This window comes from Saccopteryx bilineata, chromosome 3 (genome assembly GCF_036850765.1).
Source record: "Saccopteryx bilineata isolate mSacBil1 chromosome 3, mSacBil1_pri_phased_curated, whole genome shotgun sequence".
NCBI lineage: Eukaryota > Metazoa > Chordata > Mammalia > Chiroptera > Emballonuridae > Saccopteryx > Saccopteryx bilineata.
Window position 1 is genome coordinate 317,027,186 of NC_089492.1, and position 18,386 is coordinate 317,045,571.

At 51.4% G+C, this 18,386-nt stretch overlaps 1 protein-coding gene across 2 annotated transcripts in view; it reads left to right on the forward strand.

The window, feature by feature from the left end:
- MEGF8 (multiple EGF like domains 8) overlaps positions 1-14,171 on the forward strand; it is a 50,912-nt gene extending 36,741 nt beyond the window's left edge. For both annotated transcript variants that reach the window (XM_066271978.1, XM_066271977.1), the window contains 7 exons: positions 4,627-4,834; positions 4,993-5,152; positions 5,484-5,676; positions 6,179-6,349; positions 6,478-6,608; positions 7,079-7,211; positions 9,488-14,171. In XM_066271978.1, the coding sequence (XP_066128075.1) occupies positions 4,627-4,834; positions 4,993-5,152; positions 5,484-5,676; positions 6,179-6,349; positions 6,478-6,608; positions 7,079-7,211; positions 9,488-10,756 (2,265 nt within the window). In that variant the 3' untranslated portion in view covers positions 10,757-14,171. The remainder of the gene's footprint in view (positions 1-4,626; positions 4,835-4,992; positions 5,153-5,483; positions 5,677-6,178; positions 6,350-6,477; positions 6,609-7,078; positions 7,212-9,487) is intronic.
- Positions 14,172-18,386: the final 4,215 nt, after the last annotated feature.

Genomic DNA, 18,386 nt, shown 5'->3' on the forward strand with positions numbered 1-18,386 from the left:
CATCAGATCCCACAAGTTAAAGGGCTCAGTCCTGAAAGACTGCTCCTGCTTCAAATACTGGTCACAAATCCAGGTGTCCTGATCAGCTTAAATATTTCTCACCACTCTTTCTACAGGTTTGATAATTTGCTAAAAAAGTCTCACAGAACTCAGAGAAACATTTACTTACTGATACCAGTTTATTATAAAGCAGGGGTCCCCAAACTACGGCCCGCGGGCCGCATGCGGCCCCCTGAGGCCATTTATCCTGCCCCCACCGCACTTCTGGAAGGGGCACCTCTTTCATTGGTGGTCGGTGAGAGGAGCATAGTTCCCATTGAAATACTGGTCAGTTTGTTGATTTAAATGTACTTGTTCTTTATTTTAAATATTGTATTTGTTCTCATTTTGTTTTTTTACTTTAAAATAAGATATGTGCAGTGTGCATAGGGATTTGTTCATAGTTTTTTTTATAGTCTGGCCCTCCAACGGTCTGAGGGACAGTGAACTGGCCCCTGTGTAAAAAGTTTGGGGACCCCTGTTATAAAGGATGCAACTTAGGAAGAACCAAGTGGAAGAGATGAATAGGGCCAGGTGAGGGGTGTGGAGTTTTCCATCTCTGGGCACACCAGCCTCCCAGTGGATGGGTTCATCAACTCTCAACCCTGTTTTTTTTTCCAAGAGTTTTCATAGAGCTCAATCATCAACCCCACTCCCAGGTCAGCGGGTGGGAGTAAAAGCTACAGCCCTCTAATTCAGTGGTCCTCAACCTTTATTGGGCCACGGACCAGTTTAATGTCAGAAAATATTTTCATGGACCAGCCTTTAGGGTGGGACAGATAAATGTATCACGTAACCGAGACAAGCGTCAAGAGTGAGTCTTGCCCTGGCCGGTTGGCTCAGCGGTAGAGCGTCGGCCTAGCGTGCGGAGGACCCGGGTTCGATTCCCGGCCAGGGCACACAGGAGAAGCGCCCATTTGCTTCTCCACCCCTCCGCCCCGCTTTCCTCTCTGTCTCTCTCTTCCCCTCCCGCAGCCAAGGCTCCATTGGAGCCGAGATGGCCCGGGCGCTGGGGATGGCTCTGTGGCCTCTGCCTCAGGCGCTAGAGTGGCTCTGGTCACAATATGGCGACGCCCAGGATGGGCAGAGCATCGCCCCCTGGTGGGCAGAGCGTCGCCCCTGGTGGGCGTGCCAGGTGGATCCCGGTCGGGCGCATGCGGGAGTCTGTCTGACTGTCTCTCCCCGTTTCCAGCTTCAGAAAAATGAAAAAATGAAAGAAAAAAAAAAAAAAAAAAAAAGAGTGAGTCTTAGACAGATGTAACAGAGGGAATCTGGTCATTTTTTAAAAATAAAACGTTTAGATTTAAATATAAATAAAACGGAAATAATGTAAGTTATTTATTCTTTCTCTGCGGACTGGCACTAAATGGCCCACGGACCAGTACCAGTCCGCGGCCTGGGGGTTGGGGACCACTGCTCTAATCACTTGGTCTTTCTGGTGACTCTGCCCTAAGTCACCTCAGTAACAAAAACTTAGGTGAGAAATTGGCTCCTTGTGAATACAAAAGACATTCCCATCACTCAGGAAATTCCAAGCATTTTAGTAGCTTTGTGCCAGGACATCAGGGACAAAAATTTTTTTTTGATGACAGAGAGATAGAGGGACAGATAGGGAAAGACAGACAGGAAGGGAGAGAGATAGGAAGCAGCAATTCTTTGTTTTGGCACCTTAGTTGTTCATTGATTGCTTTCTCATATGTGCATTGACTGGGGGGCTACAGCAGACCAAGTGACCCCTTGCTCAAGTCAGCGACCTTGGGCTCAAGCTGGTGAGCCTTGCTCAAACCAGCTGAGCCTGCGCTCAAGCTGGTGACCTCAGGGTCTTGAACCTGGGTCCTTCGCATCCCGGTCCGACACTATCCACTGCGCCACCTCCCGGTCAGGTGGCAGGTTGTACAAATTAAATGGAGTAGGTATTGAGAACATGGAGCACAACCTACTATTAAGTAAAACTCAGTAACGTCCCAGGTACTGCCCACTGGGAGGATTGCCAATCTCTACTTCCTTGGACACACCTAAAAGATCCCTGCATAGGGTAGGGAGGGGCTCTCAGTGCCACCCTACAGTGTGGGTCTTTAACAAGCAGAGGCCTCCCCTCCCCGAGCCTAGGGTCTGTCTGGTGATAGAAGTTTTCCCCAAATATTACTGAGATTGCCAGTATTTGTAATTGTGGGTGCCCTAGGGACCAGAAAGCAGCACAGGAGGGCATGTGCCGCCCCAGCCCTCTGTGCCTGAGGCATGAGGAAGTGATGGAGAGTGTAAAAAGTCTGCATTTGAATGTGAGAGGACTTCCACTGAATCTTCTGGTTTTTGTGAAATCTTCCAGTTAAAGTTTCGGCTCAGGTTTTTTTACTTTTTATTTTTCTTTAGATAGAGAGAGAAACATAGATCTGTTCCTGTATGTGCCCTGACCAGGGATCAAACCCGCAACCTGCGGGTTGGGATGACATTCTAACCAACCGAGTTAACTGGCCAAGACTTGGGTCAAGTTTTTTTTTTGGGGGGGGGGGGGGTTGGGATTTTTTTTGTAGTTTTCTGAAGCTGGAAATGGGGAGAGACAGTCAGACAGACTCCCGCATGCGCCCAACTGGGATCCACCCGGCATGCCCACCAGGGGGCGATGCTCTGCCCCTTCGGGGGGTCACTCTGTTGCGACCAGAGCCACTCTAGCGCCTGGGGCAGAGGCCAAGGAGCCATCCCCAGCGCTCGGGCCATCTTTGCTCCAATGGAGCCTCAGCTGTGGGAGGGGAAGAGAGAGACAGAGAGGAAGGAGAGGGGGAGGGGTGGAGAAGCAGATGGGCGCTTCTCCTGTGTGCCCTGGCCGGGAATCGAACCCGGGACTTCTGCACGCCAGGCCGACGCTTTACCACTGAGCCAACTGGCCAGGGCACTTGGCTCAAGTATTTAAAAACCACATCACAGCACAGATCAAACACAGCTAAACCTGTTACGATTTGGCTCAAGGGTGGCCGTGTTTCAACCATCCAAGCATTGTTCTTTTGAAAGACTTTGGCCTCAGATCCTGGCCCAGGCAACAGAGTACTTCCTTTCCAGGCTGGCTAGCTTTTTTTCTCCTTCCCTGTCTCCCTTCACCAAATTTATTATTATTATTATTTATTTATTTATTTATTTATTTATTTTGAGAGAGAGAGAGAGAGAGGAGGAAGGGAGAGAGAGGGAGGGAAGAGAAAGGTAAGAGGTATCAATTCATAGTTGCTTCACTTTAGTTGTTCATTGATTTCTTCTCATACATGCCTTGGGGAGGGCATCTTAAGCCAAGCCAGTGGCCCCTTTCTCAAGCTGGCAAGCCTACTCTGAAGCCAATGAGCCTGTGTTGAAGCCAGTGACCTTGAGGTTTCAAACCGGGGACCTCAGTGTCCCAGGTCAACATTCTATCCACTGCGTCACCACAGGTCAGGCACAAATTCTTTTTGAGCGCCTTGCTTATGCCCAGGTATTTTGCCAGGCTGTGGGTACATGCCAATAGACGAGTTCAAATGCTGCACTTGGAACTTACATTCTTATGTCTTTGCCAGGAACACAGGAAATGCAGTTACAGTGTTGGGCAGCATTGCATTTGGCCATTAGGGAGGTCACAGCAGAAAGCACTGTGCAGACTGGGGCTTCGGCATTCTCTCCCGGATTGCTCTGCTATCTGCCAATAGGTGAACTAAATTTAAATCGAGAGGCCCATCCTGGCAGAGATTTTGGCAGTTGAGCAATACTCAGCTCATCACTGCCGTAATCCTCAATAGGTTCAAAGCTCTGGCCACAGCAATCAGGGTTTTCTATTTCAGGATTGCATGGTGGCTTTGCTTTTTCCTAAGTGCGGTCAGTCAGTCAGCCCAGACTAATCTCTTTCCTCTTACACTTTACTTAAGGCTCATTGCATGCCTTGTCTGGGTCCCAGGACACGATGAGTGATGGTGTGTGAGCTGCTGCTCACCCTGACCAGGGACTCCTCAGCTTTCCAGCCTAGGGTGGGAGCATACTTTTGCCCCTGTAGCCAGGTCCGTTTTTTTTTGTTGTTGTTTGTTTTGTTTTTAAGCAACTGTGTCTTACAACCCCCTTCCTGATACTGCTTTCTGTCTCTATCTGGGATCAGTGCCTGCCTTTGATTGTAAGAAGCAATTGTGCCTCCAGCCAGGTGGGTAAAGGGGACTCATTACACCAGCACAGCGGCACCTCCTGGAAGCCAGGGTGGAGAGTGCAGCCAGGCGGCACCAGGAACAGGAGCTGGAGCTGGAGAGCCGCTTCTCACCTGTGTTTGGGGGTGTGGTTCTCATCTCTGATTTCCTCTTTCTCCACTCTTCCTGCTTCTTCCTCTCCTCTTCATTGCTGTCTTGCTTATCCAAATGGTCTTGCCAGCCCTGGTCTGCATAATCTCCTAGGTTCAAAGATGTCCCTAGTCTGACTTAGTTATAGATGCTTGAGAGAGAGAATGTAGTGTGACCTCAGCTGGTGTCCACTTTGGTCTACCCAGCTGCAGCCAGGGTGGGTAAGATCTCTGGGAAGAGGTATACCTGGGAAGATCCCAGGATATGTTTATTTGACCCAGTGCATCTACATTTCCCTTCCCCTGGACAGTGTCTGAGCCCCTCGTACCTACCCCTGAGATGTATGGCTGGAGGCTGTGGACGGCTACTCCGTGGGCCCGAGAGCTGCTCCCTGGGCTGTGGTCAGGCAACCCAGTGTGCCCTGTGCCTGCGGCGCCCCCACTGTGGCTGGTGTGCCTGGGGGGGCCAGGATGGGAGTGGCCGTTGCCTCGAGGGTGGACTCAGTGGCCCCCGTGATGGTAAGAGGGGCTCAGGGGGCGGGTGAGAAGGGCACAGAGCATGGAGGAGCGCTGGGGGGTATCTCAGAAGTGGGACTCAGGGGTAGTAGGAGCAAGGGCCTGGGTGGCTGGCTGGGTGGTACAGAGGCCCCCCAGTGAGGCCTTGTATCTTGTGACAGGACTGACATGTGAGCGTTCTGGGGCCTCCTGGGCCTTCCTGTCCTGCCCCCCTGAGGACGAGTGTGCAAATGGGCACCATGACTGCAACGAGACACAGAACTGCCACGACCAGCCCCATGGTTATGAGTGTAGCTGCAAGACCGGCTATACCATGGACAAGTGAGGCTACAGCCAGACCGGGGACCGGGATAGGGTCGGGGAAGAGGGACCAGACAGACTATGGGGTGGGAGAGTCTGTGAGGAGCGGTAAAGGATGATGTAAGATGAAAGCAGGACTTGGAAGAAGAGGGCCAAGGCATGATGGTGATGGGATTGGTCCAGGGGGGCTTGTGGGTGGAGGACTGGGCTGTGAGTTTGATGGGGTACCTCAGAAAGAAGGGAGCGTGGGCTGGATCCTGAAGCAGGGAGAGGGCTGGATCAGAGCAGGGATGAGGACAGTGAGTGGTGGGCTCTGCTGCTGCCCTGCCTTGACCCCTCCCCACCCCTGCAGTGTGACGGGGCTGTGCCGCCCTGTGTGCGCCCAGGGCTGCGTGAATGGCTCGTGCGTGGAGCCTGACCACTGCCGCTGCCACTTTGGCTTTGTCGGACGCAACTGCTCCACAGAGTGTCGCTGCAACCGCCACAGTGAGTGTGCTGGCGTGGGGGCCCATGACCACTGCCTGCTCTGCCACAACCACACCAAGGTGAGCCATCCAGGCCTCAAAGCCTGGCCCTGGGACCCAGCCCTTCTTGACTTCAGCCCATATTCAGGCATCTTGAACCTCGTTCAAGCCCCAATAAACCAGGCATGGGGGGTGAGAAGGAGATGGGATGACCCTGTCCCAAAGAGGTGTGAGAAGACCTTGGGGACACTGACCAGATTTGATTCACAGAAGAGCTGCCTTGGATAGAGTTGGTGCTGGGCCTGGGAGGGTGTCTGTGGAGGAGGATTTTGGATAGTTTAGGGAAGGGCTTTATCTGAGCTCAACAACTTGGGCTGTAAAGGGAGTGAACCCCACATCGCTGGAGGTATGCAAGTGAAGGCAGAGGAGCAAACCACACATAGACTGGGATTGTCCAAGCTAAGTGCTAATCCTGTTGTCCTTTGGTGGGGATCTCAGAACTTGTGACCTCCCCACTCATGCACCTCTCCCCTACCCCTCATGATTCTCTGATCTTTCTGACTGCATTGTCCCTGGTTTCCAGGGCAGCCACTGTGAGCAGTGCCTCCCACTATTCGTGGGTTCTGCTGTGGGGGGCGGGACCTGCCGGCCCTGCCACACTTTCTGTCGTGGCAACAGCCACGTCTGTGTCTCCAGGAAGGAGTTTGAAATGGCCAAGAGGGAGCCAGAGAAGTACTCACTGGATCCAGAGGAGGTAAAAGGGGCTAGGGTCTCAGACTCCTGGGTCTAGGGGAAGAGAACTGTGGACCTGAACTCCTGGGTCTGAGGGAGTAGGGGGCTAGTCCAAGCCCTTTCGTGATCACCCTGTCCATCCTTGGCCAGATTGAAAACTGGTTGACAGAGGGTCCTAGTGAAGATGAGGCTGTGTGTGTAAACTGCCAGAATAACAGCTATGGGGACAAATGTGAGAGCTGTCTCCATGGCTTCTTCCTCCTGGATGGGAAGTGTACCAAGTAAGTAGAAGGGGCCCAGGCCCTTTGTTTTGTTTACTGGGCATAGCTCTGGGAGCCAGACACCCCTTCACAGCCCTCTGCCCTGCGGCAGGAGAAGATGAAATCTGCAGGGAGCCTCTAGGCCAGGGCAGGTGTGGGACTCAGATAGGAGACCCCCAGCCGCAGAGGCAGTGCTGAAATGCAGGATACAGAGCAACCCTGATGGAGGCCGGTGGGCAAGGAAAGGGCTGCTGAGGGAGAGGGCTCAGAACACCCTCCCCATTTTACCCTTTCCTGCTGAGTGGTCAGTCCAAGCTAGGTTCTGGTCCTTACTCTGCCACTTACCGGCTCTGTGGCCCGTGTAAAGGGGCTGGACCTCCGTGAGGCTGTTTTCTCTTCTAGCCTGGATTGGAGCTCACATATGCAGCATCTGGCCTGGGCCCCTGTAGTTCATGAGAGCACTGTAACCCCTGTCTTCCTCCCTTCCTTAGATGCCAGTGTAATGGCCATGCAGATACATGTAATGAGCAAGACGGGACAGGCTGCCCATGTCAGAACAACACAGAGACGGGCACCTGCCAGGGGAGCTCCCCCAGTGACCGCCGAGACTGCTACAAGTACCAGGTGCGCAGGAGAAATGGGTAACGGGCCAAGTGTCCCACAGCCCCAGGGTATTAAAGCTGGGAGGAGGCAGCCTGGCCCAGGCAGGACCAACATTGTGGTTTTGAACTCTGTGGTCGTGGAATCAAGGTCAGCTTGGTGGATGGTTTCTGAGCTCCAGGCAGTTTCAGGCCCTGGGCAGTGATGCTGGAGACCCAGAAATGAGCCTCCAGAGGGCTCTCTTAGGCTGATGAGGAGACAGACTCTATTACAGATGGTCACAACTTAAAGGTTGCAAATTACAGAAAACCCATCTTGTAGTAGCTTAAGCAAAAAAGGAAATGTACTGGCTCTCAAAACTGAGATCTGGAGTCTACCTTCAGGAATGGCTGGATCCAGGTGCTCACACAACAGCATCAGGAGTATCTCTTTCCCTGCATCTTGACTCCGCTTTCCTCTGTATTGGTTTCATTCTCAGGCAGGTTTTCCTTCAAGTTGCAACTCCCACCTAATGATGTTGGGTTAACGATATTGTTGACCTTCTCTCTAGTTCAGAGGGTAGAGAAAATCTTTTGCTTGCTTCAGTCTCCCCACCCATCTATATAAACATCTCTGCAAAGATGCAACTCCACCAAAAATGGCAACAGAGCTCCCTTCACAAGCCTTACTGATGCCTGACATTTCCATCCTGGACCAGAATTTTTGCTTTCTTGATGCATAATCAAAGTCCCATTGGCCATTGCAAAAAAATACAAAAGTCCCAGAGATGAATTCAGCCCTCCTCCTCCAACAGCTGTGTCGGTAGCTCTGAAGCAGCGGTTTCTTTTTTTTTTTTTCTTTCTTTCTTTTTTTTTTACAGAGACAGAGTGAGTCAGAGAGAGGGATAGACAGGGACAGACAGACAGGAATGGAGAGAGATGAGAAGCATCAATCATTAGTTTTTCATTGCGTGTTGCAACACCTTAGTTGTCCATTGATTGCTTTCTCATATGTGCCTTGACCGTGGGCCTTCAGCAGACAGAGTAGCCCCTTGCTGGAGCCAGCGACCTTGGGTTCAAGCTGGTGAGCTTTTGCTCAAACCAGATGAGCCCGTGCTCAAGCTGGTGACCTCGGAGTCTCGAACCTGGGTCCTCTGCATCCCAGTCCGACGCTCTATCCACTGCGCCACTGCCTGGTCAGGCGGTTTCTTTAGATTTAATAAAGATAGCAATAGAAACTAGTGGGGGATGCCTGTCACTGAGCTGGTGCCATGCTGTGTAGAGGCAGCACAGATGTGGAAGGCTCATCAGGGCTGTGCTGGGGCCTTGTTGAGGTGTAGATGTAAGAGGAGAATAAGACTGAGACATTCCATATCCGGTCCTAGGTCAGACAACCAGTTGAGTTTGGAGCCTGGACTGCCCCTGGTCTGATCCTAGAGCCTGAGTGGTTTCTGTTGGACTGCAGGAATCAAAAGAGCTATAATCCACCCACTTATCCAGCACACATTTCCTGAGCACTTGCTACACGGCAGGCACTGTGCAAGGCGCTGGGGTACAGCAGGGAACAAAAACAGGCAAAATGATCTGTTCTCAAGAAATGTACAGTCTCATGGAGGAGTCCAGCAACAAACAAATGAATAAGTCAGATGCACAGTGTGGTAGTGACGAGCAGAAAGGAGGGCTAAGAAGTATTGGAGTGAAAATAGTTGATACTGTGGCCAAAGAAGGCCTCAGTGAGAAGCTGACACCTGAGTAAAAGCCTGATGATGGACATGAGGGTGCCAGAGAAGCAGATGGTGGGGGTGGGGGCCAAGGGCTGGTGAAGAAGGACTCAGGAAGAGGACCAGCCAGCACAAAGGCTTGAGGTAAGCCAGCACAGCGCAGACACAGTGCGGCCGACCACCCTGCGCTCTGCCCGTGATGGCAGCAGGTTGTGGGCCAGCTATGTTTGCTACCTGCGCACAAGGAAGAATCTCAAGGTCAGTGAGGTTCAGTTACTAGTTCAAGGCTGCACAGCTAGTGAGGAGGTGGAGCCGGGATCCAGCAGAGCTCTTCATCGCTGTGCCTCGGCGTTCTGGAGGTTTCGGCCTCAGGGTGCTGTCCTCACTGGGGTGACACCAGGGGTAGTAGCACTGGAGTGTAGGGTCCTGCAGCATCCATGTTATGTCGGGGAGGTTCAGGACTGGCCAATGTAGCTTCTGGGGCACTGGGGCAGGGAGACGGGAGCCTTGGCTACTAACGTACAGAATTCAGTCCTGTTTGGGGGAATGCTGGGCACTGAACTCTACCCTGATGGCTGCCTCTACCCACCCCTGCCCACAGTGTGCCAAGTGCCGGGAGTCATTCCATGGGAGCCCGCTAGGTGGCCAGCAATGCTACCGCCTCATCTCTGTGGAGCAGGAGTGCTGCCTGGACCCAACATCCCAGACCAACTGCTTCCATGAGCCCAAGCGCCGGGCCCTGGGCCCTGGCCGCACTGTCCTCTTTGGAGTGCAGCCCAAGTTCACCAATGTGGACATCCGCTTGACGCTAGACGTGACCTTTGGTGCCGTGGACCTCTATGTGTCCACCTCTTATGACACCTTTGTGGTCCGCGTGGCCCCTGACACAGGTGTCCACACAGTGCATATCCAGCCACCCCCACCCCCACCGCCGCCCCCACTCCCTGCAGATGGCGGGTCCCGGGGGGCTGGGGATCTGGGGGTACCAGGAGCTGGGAGTGGGCCAGCCACCCCAGTGGAGCCACGGGTGCGTGAGGTGTGGCCACGGGGCCTGATCACCTACGTGACAGTGACGGAGCCTTCAGCAGTGCTGGTGGTTCGCAGTGTGCGGGACCGTTTGGTCATCACCTACCCGCATGAACACCACGCCCTCAAGTCCAGCCGCTTCTACCTGCTGCTACTGGGCGTGGGAGACCCAAATGGACCCGGTGCCAATGGCTCAGCTGACTCACAGGGCCTGCTCTTCTTCCGGCAGGACCAGGCCCACATCGACCTGTTTGTCTTCTTCTCCGTCTTCTTCTCCTGTTTCTTCCTCTTCCTCTCACTCTGTGTGTTGCTCTGGAAGGCCAAGCAGGCCCTGGACCAGCGGCAGGAGCAGCGCCGGCACCTGCAAGAGATGACCAAGATGGCCAGCCGCCCTTTTGCCAAGGTCACTGTCTGCTTCCCAGCTGACCCTACTGCCCCAATTCCTGCCTGGAAGCCGACTGGACTCCCGCCACCCGCCTTTCGCCGCTCGGAGCCTTTCTTGGCACCCCTGCTGCTGACAGGAGCCGGTGGGCCCTGGGGACCTGTGGGAGGGGGCTGCTGCCCACCAGCCATCCCCACCACCACTGCGGGCCTGCGAGCTGGGCCTATCACCCTTGAGCCAACAGAAGATGGCATGGCTGGTGTGGCCACACTGCTGCTCCAGCTGCCTGGTGGGCCCCATGCACCCAATGGCGCCTGCCTGGGCTCGGCCCTCGTCACGCTGCGGCACAGGCTGCATGAGTACTGTGTGGGCAGTGGTGGTGCTGGGGGCAGTGGGCATGGGGCTGGTGTAGGTCGGAAGGGACTGTTGAGCCAGGACAACCTCACCAGCATGTCCCTCTGACTTGAGGCCAGGTCCTCAGCCACAGCAGCCAAGTACCCTAACAGGGTCCTGGGCTTAGAGCTCCATCTGGGGCCTCTGGGTACTTTAGCCCCAGAAACTTCTGGTTCCCTTCTCCTGGGGGTCCCCAGACAGGGCCTCCTCTGTTGTATATTCAACAATTATTTATTGAGTACCTCCTGTGTGCCAGACACTATTGAAGGCACCAGGCAAACAGGAACCAAGACAAGGTTCCTGATCTCATGTGACTGATGTTGCCTTTACCGAAGGGTAAAGTCAACTGGGCATCCAAGAAGCTAGATAAAGACTGAAAGGAATTGGCCATGGGAAGAGCTGCGGGAAGTGGGTTTCGAGCAGAGGGAACAAGGTCCCTGAGGTGGGACCCAGCTTGTTTTAATGGAAAGATTGGAAAGCTCGCCAGTATGACCCCACCTGAGTGTGAAGAGATGACAGGGCCAGGGTCAGGCAGTGGATGGATCACCAGGCCTCAGGTAGGGATTGGGGTTTTGTTCTCAGGGCAATGGGAGTCAGTTGGTCAGTTTTATGAGGGGGTGTGACAGGATCCGAAGTACCTATTTAAGGGATTATTCAGCTGTGGTCTGGAGAATGGATTGGAAAGATGAGAGACACCGCAGGGGGTACAAGCGATCAGGGTGGTGGCCATAGGAGGAGAGTCAGGGACAGAGCAGGATGTGGGAAAGGGTGTAAGGGTGGTATGGATGTCAGGGTGAGGGAGGGAGGGATTCAGAATGACTCTTAACTTTGTGGCCCAAACTGTGAGTGGCTGATGGGGTCATTTATTAAGATGGGCAGACAGGGGCTTGTGGAGAAAAACCAGGAGCCTAGTTTTGGACCTAACGTGCCCTTTAGGTATCTCAAGTCAGGTCCAACCAGGGAAACGGAAATCAGTCTGAACATTTCAGGAGAAGGAATTGAGTGCAGGGGACTGGCTGGGCCAGTAAGGGACGAGGCTGAGAAGAGGCAGGACAGCCAGGTAGCCCAGGGGCTTGAACAAGAGCAGGAAGCTGCTGCCGCCAGCCCTTGGGAGGAAAAAGCTCTGGTGGTATGGCCTGACCCTAGGGCCAGGGTCATGTAGCTCATAGGAAGCACGTGGAGACAGCTGAGACAAAGCCACTGCCTGAGATGGCACCCTAGGCATGGGGAAGATAAAAATGGTGGAGACCTCAACAGACAGGTTCCCAAACAGTGCTGCCTTGGAGACTGCTGGGCTTTCTCCAGGGCTGCCCTCAACCCCAGCCAGTACCTTGGACTTTTGAGCTCCTCTGCCCCTCCCCGAATCTTGTCCAGCTCGAAGTTGACTCTCCTTCTTTCCCAAGACTATCCACCTGCTGCTTTTTTGGTCCTTGGAGATCTGGGCCCTGCATCTTCCCTTTTGCCAGGGGCCACAATCTGATACTCATCCATGTATGCCACCAGAGGCCGGCTGAGAGTGGGAAGCAATTTAATTAAATAAAGAATGTGGGAAAGAACAGTGTCCCAGTGCTGTCTGCATGTGGAGATGGGCATCTTGGCTTTCTAACCCATACCCAAGCACTGAATCAGATAAATACCCTTCTCTTGGTGCCTTCTCTAAGCCACATGGCCTGGGCTCCTCACTGCCCCTCCACAGCAGGAGACAGGGTGGTGCCACCATAGAAGCTCTTGTTTCCAGAAGGAATATGAGGGCAGTAGACCTTTGGCTCTTCCCCAGATCTCTGTCACAGGGAGACCTCTGTCTTAGGAGGGAAAACAGACTTGGCCTTGGTCCCAGGACCAGGTGTAATTCTGGCTCCTGATCTAGGAGAGTACAAGCACAGAGACTGCAATGAGACCCTAGCATGGTGAGCTTTCTCTAACTCAGGTATAGTCTTACTGCCCAAACTGAAAGCATCCTAGGAACCTTATCTGCCCGTCCCCTGGTAAGCGAGAGGGCTGGGGCTAGGGGTGTGGGGGGCTGGAGATCTCAGTGGCCTGAATCAAAGGAGTCTTGTTGGGAGTGTTCAATTATGTACCTTTCTGTGCAACCCAGAGGCCCCAAGCCAGCTGCTTGATCAGATACTTAGCTAAGGACACAGTGATGTTTTGGATTTAGGAGCCATGTGTAGGTCTCCACTGTGGTCTGTGAATATCAGTATTTTCAGACTCCCTGGGCAGTTTATGGGATTTTCAGGGATTTCTCTGCCCACATATAAGTTTTACTTTCATAAGCTGATGGTAGTAGCTAACCTTCAAGATGTAACTGTGAACTTGTATTTATTGAGTACCAATGCTAGACAGTTTGCTTAGCTTATCACTGCTGTGGTTTCACTTGATCTTTCTAACACCTGTATGAGCTAGGTACCATGTATTCCCATTTTGCAGATGAGAAAACAAATAGGTTTGTTTTTTATGTGACAGTGAAAGGGACAGATAGAGACAGACAGGAAGGGAGAGTGATGAGAAGCATCAATTCTTCATTGCAGCTCTTTAGTTGTTCATTGATTGCTTTCTCATATGTGCCCTGACTGGGGGGCTACAGTAGACCGAGCGACCCCTTGCTCAAGCCAGCAAGCTTGGGCTCAAGCTGGTGAGCCTTGCTCAAACCAGATGAGCCTGCACTCAAGCTGATGAGCTCAGGATTTCAAACCTGGGTCCTATGCATCCCAGTCCAGTGCTCTATCCATTGTGCCACTGCCTGGTCAGGCACAAATAGGTTTTATTTAACTGTTGAGTAATAGCTGTCATTTGAACCCAGCCCTCCTGAATCTCAAATCCAGGGGCCTGACCACCACCAGGTTCTTCTGCCTCCAGAGGAAGGAAGCCACAGGTCAACCTAGTTGAGGGCTGGCCCAGCACAGAGTGGGTTCTAATGTCAGGGAGTTCAAAATGGCCAATTTCTGCTGGGGAGAAAGTAGAATTTCTCGCCTGGGGAGCTAACCATCAATGGGATGAGCTACTGCAGGGAGGTCCAAGGCCAGTGAAGAGATCATCCTGCATGACCAGGAGGGAGTTAAGGTGGTTCTTCAAGAACTCCTTGTTCTACTTGAACTTTTTGGTAGGTCTCTTCCTAGCTGTCACCCTGTGACTTTGCCTTCCTAAGGAGAGCATTTGCACTGTGATGACCTTTTCTCTAGGACACAGAGCCACCCTTTCTTCAGCTCTTGTTGCTTTCATATAGATGTCCATGTACAAATGCCCCAGAGCATGTGTTCCTCTTTCCTCTCTGTCAGCCCCTCAGCGGTCACCTCTTCCTGATGTCCACACATCTGAAAGCCCAGAGGCTCATGGAGTGTGAGAGAAGCCCTGGGTGTGGAAGGCTAGAGCCCGAATTCTGGCCATTCTGTGGCCATCAATGCCCTAAAGATTGGCAATGCTCAGGAAAAGAGGGGAAAAGGTTTCCAAGGGCATTCCAGGCACTGTGCTGGGTGCTTGGCATGAGTCTTACTCTTTTTTTTTTAAATTTTTTTTTTATTTATTTTAGAGAGGAGAGAGAGAGACAGAGAGAGAGAGAAGAGGGGGAGGAGCTGGAAGCATCAACTCCCATATGTGCCTTGACCAGGCAAGCCCAGGGTTTCAAACTGGCGACCTCAGCATTTCCAGGTCGACGCTTTATCCACTGCGCCACCACAGGTCAGGCCAGAGTCTTACTCTTACCAAAACCCCTGCTGGGAGGTACAAGCTCATTCCTTCAGTTTGTGGGTGCAGAAGCTAAGTCCTTTGCCTAAGACCTCAGGTCCAATTAGTAGGCGAGCCAGATTCTGACTTCAACCTGAGTTTCCACTGTCTCTTTCCATTACCTCTAAAACCACTTCCCTTTGCTAAGCCTGTGTCTCACACCTGTGCTCACCACAGTGGGGTCCACTGTCCTAGGTGCTGGAGACACAGCAAGGAACAAAGCCCCTGCCTTCATGGGCTGGCAGGCCAATGGGGAGCCCGATAGTAAGTAAATTATGGGGCATGTTGAAAGATGACCAGGAAAACAAGGCTGTGAGGGAGGATAAGGGAGGCTGATACTTGCTATTTGATATGAGGTGGGAAGGGAAGGCCTCTCATAAGATGACAAGAGAACAGAAGTGAAGGAGTGAATCATAGTAACATCTGAAGGAAGAGAATTCCAAGTTCAGGGAATAGCCAGTGCAAAGTCCCTGTGTTGGGAGCATGTCTAGCATTTAGAGAAATGACAGAGTAATGTGGCTGGAGTGGAGAGAATAAGAAGACAGGTTAGAGGGTGAACGTGCGGCCCTTGGGCCAGTAGAGAACTCTGGCGTTTATTCTGTGTGGGAGGAGATGTGAAAGGGTTCTGAGCACAGGAGGGATCTGATTCGACTCAGATGTTCACGGGGCTTCTCTGTGGTTGAAGAGACTACAAGGGTGGGCATGGGGTAGGGGGCCTAGTGAGGAGCCACTGCATTAATTCAGGCTGAAGAAGAGGGTGGCTGGAATAAGGTGGGGGAAGTGGCGTGCGGGTGAAGTGAGATTCTGGATACATTCTGAAAGAACTGACAGAATTTGTTGACAGATTGAACACTGAACAAGACAGAAAGTGACTAGGCACCGGGAAGTTTGGGGATTGTTGGTTCCGAGATGGGTTAGGTCTTGGACATGCTAAGTTTGAGATGCCTATTGGATATTCTAAGTAAAGATGTCACTCACTGGTTGGATTCACAGAGAATAACAACAACAGCCTGACCTGTGGTGGCGCAGTGGATAAAATGTTGACCTGGAACGCTGAAGTCACCAGTTCGAAACCCTGGCCTTGCCTGGTCAAGGCACATATGGTAGTTGATGCTTCCTGCTCCTCCCCCATTCTCTCTCTCTCTCTCCCTCCTCTCTAAAATGAATTAAAAAAAGAATAATAACAACAAATAATACAAATTATATAATTTACAAATAATATATTAATATTAGAATAGTTATAACATAGTACACATAAAATAATATTAACAACAGTTTAATAAGTCCACTCTCCGCCCTTTCCATCTGTTCCATCTCTTGCTCTCCAATAGCCATGAGACATATTAGGGATTATCTTCGGAGGAGGAAACAGATGCAGAAAAGTTTAGTTATTTATTTGTGACAGAGACAGAGTGAGGGACAGATAGAGACAAACAGACAGGAAGGGAGAGAGATGAGAAACATCAATTCTTCCTTGTGGCACCTTCATTGCTCATTGACTGCTTTTGTTGCAGGAAGTGACACACGAGGGAGGAGACACTCAGATAACTTAATAGAGGAAGGAGAATTTATTGGTAGCTGGAGCACGGAGCATGTGGGGCTAGTAGTACCAAGGCACGAGCTCTCCAAATTAGATTTTTTATAGGTTATATACCTTTACAGTGTCCAAGCAATGGGCACATGATTCATTTAAGGTTTCCCAGGACTCAAGGAGAGAGGAGAAGGAGTTTCTGTGGGGTCAGCAAGGGGGGAGGGGTTTCCAGATCATGGGTTGTAGCTACATCTGGGGTAGTCAACCTTTTTATACCTACCGCCCACTTTTGTGTCTTTGTTAGTAGAAAAAATTTCTAACCGCCCACCAGTTCCACAGTAATGGTGATTTATAAAGTAGGGAAGTAACTTTACTTTATAAAATTTATAAAGCAGAGTTGCAGCAGATTAAAGCATATAATAATAATTATTTACCAAGTACTTTATGTCGGATTTTTGCTAAGTTTGGCAGAATAAATCTTTATAAAACAACTTACTATAGTTAAATCTTTTTATTTATACTTTGGTTGCTCTGCTACCGCCCACCATGAAAGCTGGAACGCCCACTAGTGGGCGGTAGGGACCAGGTTGACTACCATTGAGCTACATACAGATCCTGCTTTTCTTTTTTAGTTCTGTATATATTTTTAATGTTTATTTATTGATTTTAGAGAGAGAGGAAGGAAGAGAGAGAGAGAGAGACAGGAACATCAATCTGTTCCTGCATGTGCCCAGACCAGGGATCGAACCGGCAACCTCTGTGCTTCGGGACGATGTTCCAACCAACTGAGCCATCTGGCCAGGGCTTATTTTGTATTTTTTGAAGTGAGAAGCAGGGAGGCAGTCAGACAGACTCCTGCATGCACCTGATCCAGCAAGCCCACTAGGGGGCAATGCTCTGCCCATCTGAGCTGTTGCTCCATTACAACTGGAGCCATTTTAGCGCCTGAGGCGGAGGCTATGGAGCCATCCTCAGTGCCTGGGCCAACTTTGCTCCAATGGAGCTTTGCCTGCGGGAGGGGAAGAGAGAGACAGAGAGAAAGGAGAGGGGGAAGGGTGGAGAAGCAGATGGGTGCTCCTCCTGTGTGACCTGGCCAGGAATTGAACCTGGGACATCTACACACTGTGCTGACACACTGCTGCTGAGCCAACTGGCCAGGGCAGATCCTGCTATTCTTGCTTTGTGTTGCAAGCGGCTCCAAGCAACCATTTAGAGAACTATGGGATGTAGTTAATTTATAACTGGCTGACTCAGTTATCCCTGCTGGCTCTTTTCCCTTGTATTCTTCTGGGTTCTCCCCTCTCAAGGGAGAAGGGAGGCTTGCTCCCTCCTCACTTTCTCATATGTGCCTTGACCTGGGGTAGGGGGCTACAGCAGAGCGAGTGACCCTTTGCTCAAGCCAGCGACCTTGGGCTTCAAGCCAGCGACCTTTGGGCTCAAGTCAGCAACCATGGAGTCCTGTCTATGATCCTACACTCAAGCTAGTGACCCTGCACTCAAGCCAGATGAGCCTGCACTCAAGCCGGCAAACTCGGGGGTTTGAACCTGGATCCTCTACATCCCAGTTCAATGCTCTATTCACTACGCCCCTGCCTGGTCAGGATATTTATTTATTTTTATACAATTTTGAGATCAGAAAGTTTTCTAATCTGTAGTTCCTTTTGCAATAGAGTGAATTGAACTGGGTGGTCCTTAAGGATTTCTTCCAGCTCTACAGAGCCTTAAACCTGGCAGTTTCCTGCTTTGGAAACAAAGTTTTCCTAACTTGTTAGAATTGTGTGTAGGCCAAGAATCTGCAGGTCTTGTCTGACCAGGCGGTAGCGCAGTGGATAGAGCATCCGACTGGGATGTGGAGGACCCAGGTTTGAGACCCCAAGGTCGCCAGCTTGAGTGTGGGCTCATTTGGCTTGAGCAAGGGGTTACTAGGTCTGCTGAAGGCCCGCAGTCAAAGCACATATGAGAAAGCAATCAATGAACAACTAAGGTCTCGCAACAAAAAACTGATGATTGATGCTTCTCATCTCTCTTCGTTTCTGTCTGTCTTGCCCTATCTATCCCTCTCTCTGACTCTCTCTCTCTGTCCCTGTAAAAAGAAAAAAAGAATATGCAGGTATTAAGTGAGGAGGAAGGGCTCTTCTAAATGTTTTCTTGAACTTGAGTGCCTGGAGTCTACCAAGAAGACCTTTCTTGTTTTGATATTTTCAGAATCCCTGCAGAGCTTGAGGTAGGCAGCTAAGGAATGAGTAGTTTTACTTTGTTAGTGAGGACACCCCAGCCTAAAGAGACTAGCCAATGTCATCCACAATAGGTGGGGGGTGGTCAAAGATCTGACTCCAAAACTCCTCCTTCCACACCTAGGCATCTTCCCGGTGTCCCCACCTTTCTTACCAAACCTCTTTCTCCTCCCAGATTCCTTCTCTGGGACAAAAGACGTAGGCGGAGTTGGTT